The sequence below is a fragment of the Condylura cristata genome, unplaced genomic scaffold, assembly GCF_000260355.1.
Source record: "Condylura cristata isolate star-nosed mole 26May11 unplaced genomic scaffold, ConCri1.0 scaffold00014, whole genome shotgun sequence".
Taxonomy (NCBI): domain Eukaryota; kingdom Metazoa; phylum Chordata; class Mammalia; order Eulipotyphla; family Talpidae; genus Condylura; species Condylura cristata.
Genome location: NW_004567115.1, coordinates 50,189,486 through 50,196,037, shown reverse-complemented (window position 1 = coordinate 50,196,037; position 6,552 = coordinate 50,189,486). Strand labels below are relative to the sequence as shown.

Here is a 6,552-nt window from a genome sequence, read left to right as displayed (position 1 = left end):
TGTTTGTGGGTTCATGTTTTTGTTTTCATTTTGGAGTCAATTTCACATCACCAAATTCTTCATTTATACTTGGGAAAAAAACAAGGCAATATATATATAAATCCCTTTCAATGCCAAAAAAAAAAAAAAAAAAAAAAGGAGATAAATTTAATTAAGGATGCCACCAGCATACTGTCCCGTCCTGCCATTGAAAAGTCACTGAAGGTCATGGCCATTAAGCAGGTGGAGCCTCACTGAGGATTGGGGGTTCACATGAGCGCACTCTTGGGGGGCAGGCCCCCTTTCCCCTTCCCCCTTCCATGTGCCTCTTGGGGCAGAGCCCTGGTTCTGCTCCCAGCCTCCTGGGGTGCAGACTGAACTGGGGCATCTGATGCCCAGGGCGGGGCTGGGCTGGGAAGTGAGCTGGGCGCTGTTACAACCAAGGAAAGGCATGAAGAATTTCCGGGTTTTTTTTTCTGATTGATTTTGCTCAGTTAAGAATTTCTCAAAGAATTCTTCTCTTCTAGAAGATAGGCGCCCGCATTTTTAAGCACTGACCTGGAAACTATCTTTTTTTGGTATCTCAGGAAGTTTAAATGTTTCTCTCCAACTCCCATAAAATTGTTTTTTTATGGCCCTCCCTGGTGGCGCAGCGGGTTAAAGCACAGCACTGAGAATCTGAAGCCACTTCCGCATGAGTTCGATTCCCGCCTGCCGCCTTGCCCGGAGGAGACCACATGGCGAGCCAGACCTCTCCTGACCCGCCCGCTGCTTCCCTCAGCAGTGTACTTCGTAGATCTGCCTGTTCTGCTCCCCACTCTATCTCTGGTGAAGCTTCTCACCGCCCCTGAGCCTCTGGCCTGTACCCCAGTTCTGTATGCACAAATAAATAAATCTTTAAAAAAAAAAATTGTTTTTTTAGACAAATATGGACATCAAAGTGACATTAATCTGAACAACTGACCGACGATAGCTGAACCTCTGGTCCACACTGCAGTCAGTCAGGGGTCTGCACGGCCCACAAAACTCTACCAAGTGGGGAAATCTCCTTCACTGACTATTTGGAAAGGCGAGTGGAGGTTCTAGCGAGACATCTTTAGGGTACAGGGGCTCAAGTAAGCTCCCTCAGGGTTCTGCTTTTCTGGTAGAAAATCTTTAAATGACCAGGGAGCCTGTGGGTAAGATGTTTAAAATTCAGTAAAAGAGAATGGAATGTGTTTAATATGAAAAGTATAATATTCTCTATGTGTTTAAGCAGGTTACGTTTTGCCAAGTAGGTAGGTCTTTTGGTTTTGACTTATTTGAAATCTGTCTTTTCCTATTTGAACTATGCTTTTACAGAGCATATTTGCTTAGAGGATAAAGGCAACTACTCTTGATTCTTGCTCTGAATTAGATAATTCATTAATTTTCTCCAAATACTCTCAGAGTCAAAGAATAGTATATATAACCCAATTTGTATGGGAGGATAATTCACTTTTCAATAGAATCTAAGAAGAACTGAAAAAACAAAGCTAAATATGCAGTGAGAACTGACAAGGGTGTGAGCTCTATTGGATCTAGTTGGTAGAGACCCCTGGAGAGTTTCTCTCTCAAAAACCGTTTTCCATCCATCCTGGTGAGCCTATGGTGAAGATGTCCACAGAGCAACCGTCTGAGCTAGCAGTTTCTACGTCAGGTCTTCACAGTCTTTAAAACATCCACCCACATGAGTCTTCCTACTAACGCCCATCCTGCAGCACACAGAGGATAAGGGGTGGCTGTGATCTTTTCGGTCTGAGTAAACACTGCGCTGTGAACAAGACCTTACCGTTCTGAACATCCAGGACGTGGTGCTTATCTAGAGTCCAGCCGCCCATGTTGGATGCGTCCAGCTCATAGCCTTGCAGAATGGCGGTCCTCTTTTCCCACAGGGTCAGGTCCAAACACGACTCATACTCGTATCCGACCGACACTGGAATGAAAACAAATCCCAGATCACCTTCTCAATGACAGGCAGAAACGCAGCTGATTCTAGTACTTTGATGAAACTGATTTTTTCACAACAGGGTTCTGAGGATGTACAGCCACTTACTTTTGATTTTTTTTTTAATGTAAGAGGATTGGATCCCATGAAAGAAATCCCCCCCCCTATAAAACAATGTCCGATTCTTATTTTCTACCTCTTTAGTAGAAAACTAGGGCTTTTCCCCCAGAGTACTCACGGCGAGTCACAGCCCAGGAGAGCTCCGAGTGAGCAAACGGACAAGTAATGTTGACGGGATCAATCAGCCTCAAATGGTAACGAGCTGATAACAACTGAAACTCATGTTTGCCGGCTGAATAATTAGAGCTATTTAGTTTCTAAGTATGTCGAGTTGTGGAAAATATTTATGACAAGCAAGATTCAATAAGCAAAAAAGATAGTCAGATTATGACATTATATTCACGTTATTATCAGGAATAAAGAATAGAAGTAGCAGTAAATGAATGTGAAAGATCACAAAAGAAAAACTTCATAGATGACAGTGAAACGTGAATTTTAAAATTTAGAACAAAGTGAAGGGAGAAGTAGTAATTATCAGATTGATTTGAATTAATTCACATCCAAATTATATATTAGACTCGCAAAAAAATGGCTTTTAGAGTTTCAGATTAAAAAATAATAGAAAAGAAATCACGTTATTCTTTAGCTTTTGATGTTCGGAGCCATGCACCAGCCACACCACAGATATCTCGACATGTCAGACCCTGATTGCAGTGTCCAGCCTTTCAGTGAAATAGCTGGCTTGACTGGCGTTTTAAGAATATCCTTCTACTGAACTGACAGGTCCTTCTAGTCAAAAGGACTGACATAATTTTTGGACAGAAACGCTCTCAGATCTCTGTTCAAGTATCATAATGAATTGGAACTACATTAATTCTTAGTGAAAACAAACCGCAACATCAGGATAAGGAAGAAAGGATAAAGAAAGAAAAAAAAGGATGGAAGGAAATGTAAAAGGGTTACAACAAAGAAAAAGAAACATGAAAAAAAGGACTGACAACGTGAAATCTCAGAACATTCTTGTAAGATGTAATTTCAGCCAGGGAAGTGGCTGTTTTCTCTTTCTTATCACATAGAATACATTCCTTTCCTCCCCGGGACATCTGAACTTGTAACTTCCCTAGGACAGACTCACTGACTTCCTCTCTGCCATCCACTGGTCTCCAAGGATTACAATGAAGTTTATGTTGTAATTTTAATGCATTTGCATTGAGCTTACCAACAGCTTCAGATAGACCATACACCTTCTGGTTGTATGCGTCTGTTTTATCCCATATGAAAGTGTAGGCCAGGTTCGGGGAGGCAGGAAACCACTTCTGGAAGAGTCTTCCCACCACAGCCACCATGAGATGAACCTTCATGAGGTTAAACGGTATCACCGCCTGGGTCATGGTGATCTTGAGGACGGACTTATAGCCCGCGGCCCTGGAGCTCAGGTAGGAAAGCTTCAAATCTGTTCCTGGGATCGTGGTTTCTTCGTGGAGCACCTAGGTGTGAACAAAGCAGACGCTTCAAACCGTGGTCACGCACATCTGAAATAAAATAAACGTCAGAGACCCTAGTGGGGCAACTCACATTGGTCGAAGTCACGGGTCACTGACGCACAGGCACCTGCCATCTTAACCAGTAGTTAAACATAAAATGGGCCTCTCTGGGGGTCTAGGGGCTGAGTCTCGGTGCTGGCACCAGGGCGGCCTGAATTTGATCCCCGGCCAGGGAGTGGCCCACAGGGACCAGCAGACCTCTCCTGTCTCCCCACTGCTCCCTTCAGCAGTGGATTTTGGTAGATCTGCCTGTTCTACTCCCCACTCTCTCTGGTGAATCCTCTCACCCCCTTACTCCAGTTCTATGCAAAAAATTAAAAGAATAAAAAATAAATTCTGCTGCTGGCCCTTTCTGTGTTCTTGCCTCTGAAAGCCTCCTGCTGTTTCCCTCCCAGGTCCCCGGCTCAGGAACGCTCACAGAGAGCGCTGTGACCTTGGTCGGGCTGACACGCACTGACTTGTTAGTTTAGACTCACAGTGGATTCTCACTAACCCATCTTTCACCCCAGTCGCCCTGGAGAATTGGAGCAGGCGTTTGTAAGATGGTTAGCTGAGAACAGGGCTGCATGAGGCCAAAGATCTGGCCCAAGCCAGCTGGCTCATTTAGGGATTAAACCTGAGCCCAGGCCTCATCAGCTCATTGGCTACAGCCTTCACAAGCAGGGACAAGAAAGCCCAACACATTTGGATTAAATTGTAGCAAATTCTGGCTCTGTAAAAGCACATTCTCATAGGTACAGAAACAGAGCTAGGACTCAATGCCCACTTTTGATAAGATGGTAAATGAGCTAATGTTTTAAAATTCTATCGATCCCCTCTGGCCCGCCTCGGCCTGAGAGTTAGTGTGTTGTTAAAAGCACATGCAGAAGACATTCAAATATATGTTTTTGAACTGAACCTGGACTGGAAACATCAATTACCGTAAAAAACCATATTGTTAACCCTACAAATGTACACATCTAAGAGAACAGCTCGGTGAATGCCAATAAATTCATACCAACATGACAAAACACATTGTGGCAAAACATTCTTGAATTATTTTGAAGTATAAACGTCAACAGAGTCGAGCAAATCTTTCCAAATAATTTGAATAACGAAGTGCTTTTGCAGCCCATACAGACCTGGGCCAGGCAGTGACCACTTCATCCACTAAGAATTAAACAGCCTTCCCCATGGCTTCCTAGGTTGTCTTATTGAGATTCATTACTCAGGCTAAAGAACTGCCTGCTCGTGCTAGAAAAATCTTAGCATAATTATTCATTTTCAGTAGCATGTCCCCTCCTGCCAACCCCTGTCATAGACAACAGTTAGGAATGATGTATATCTGTCATCTATGAATTTTAATATTTTAAGTAGAACCCTTGATACCGAGGGAGTAGCTGTCAGTTTCAATATGAACCATCAGGCAGCTGGAAGAAGCACAACCAACAGGCGAAACTACCCTCTGCGTTGGCCAGCTGTGGTCAGTGCTGACACCTGAGGGACAGGATAGATGAAGGTGGCCTTGCTATGCGAGAGAGCACCAATTTAGTACCATCCTGCAGGAGCTTCCTCACAAAACCCACTGTCGAATTCAGTCACAGACTGTCTTAAGCCAAAGAATTTTGCTCACACGTCTGTTTTGCTCAAACATATCTTCTGTTCAAGATATATGAACATATAGCAACTTTACAGCTCTGTCAGATGGGGGAAACCATTCAATTTAAGGTTGATAGCACTTTTAGGGCTTCAGGGTATGGGGCTAGTCAGAAGCATTCGCTGTTCCCCATCATTGGGGTGCAATATCAATGGATTATTTTAAAAACTAGATTCTGCAGTTCTTGCTTGGCCCAGAAACTGTGATTGAACCCTAAAGCAGATCATTTATTTCTTATTTAAAATTTTTTTTCAGAAAGCTGGTAGGTTTTCCCTACATAAGGTGGTCTTGCATTAATATATGTTCCCTGGGACCTTCTCACAGTCTTTATTTCAAAATATCATGGGTTATTCCTACTTTCAATAACTGATAACAGGCTCTTACCATCACTAACCTACTTCCGTGGAGTCAATACCTGTCACTCAGTTAATTAAAACCTGCATTTCTCTATCTAGTTTAACCTGACCGTGTTATTGGGCATTTGTGGGAAAAGTAAAATCCAGCCAGGGTGGGAAAATGAACTCAAGCCTATTTCTGCCAGCTGCCTGATCTGGGACACATTTCTGGTCTCCCCTAAGCATTCAGTCAGAAGCCACGTCCTGTCCACCTACCTTCCTGACTCTCTTCTCCACCCCTGTTCACTCAGTTTTGTCACCCTTCCCTAAATATGCATTTTGCCTTGAGTTAGCTTTAGAAAAATGACCAAGCCTTCACTAGCCCCCTGCCTCCACGTTGCCCAGAGAATCCAGTGTCCAGTGTCGTTTCAGGGCCGTCCACAGCCTGGCCCCTTGTCTGGTCTTCCATGACTGTGACTCATGACCACTGGGTCACTCCATCCAAGCCACCTGGCTTCTTTGCTATTTCTTGAACAAGCCAAGCATGCTCACCCCGCCGCCATTTTGAGCCGGAGCTCGGTGCTGCCTATATCCTCTAGTGCCAGGGGTTTGTTCTTTCACTTCCCTAACGTTTCTGTCGAAATGTTACCTGACCAAAGAGATCTCCCTGGCACGCACTTAATGCAACTGCACCTTCATCCACTCTACCCTGTGTTATTATAGTCTTATTCACAAGGGACACATCTTTACACATTTTTTGTTTCCACTGGTTCGTGGCTGTTTCTCATCACTGTGACTGTGTAAAACAGAGGCACGAAGGTGACAGAACTGCCACGTGCTGTCATATCTGGCCACATATTTTTACTAGCTACTTATGCATGAAGTTCACGATGGTTGTACTAATGTCCTAGCTCTAAGAACCATATTCTAGTTTTGACTCTGGAATTATTAGGACAGTGTAGGAAGTCTACTATCCTTCTCTGAGATTCTCTGGAAGCCACATGATCTGAAAATACTTTCTCTAAAAGCACC

At 43.8% G+C, this 6,552-nt stretch overlaps 1 protein-coding gene across 1 annotated transcript in view; it reads right to left on the bottom strand.

Moving 5' to 3' along the window:
* Positions 1-6,552, bottom strand: part of TENM3 (teneurin transmembrane protein 3) — a 554,583-nt gene that overhangs the window by 51,743 nt on the left and 496,288 nt on the right. The window contains exons 19-20 of the mRNA XM_012724797.1: positions 3,225-3,492; positions 1,790-1,933 (exon numbers count right to left, since the gene is read on the bottom strand). Of these exons, the coding sequence (XP_012580251.1) occupies positions 1,790-1,933; positions 3,225-3,492 (412 nt within the window). The remainder of the gene's footprint in view (positions 1-1,789; positions 1,934-3,224; positions 3,493-6,552) is intronic.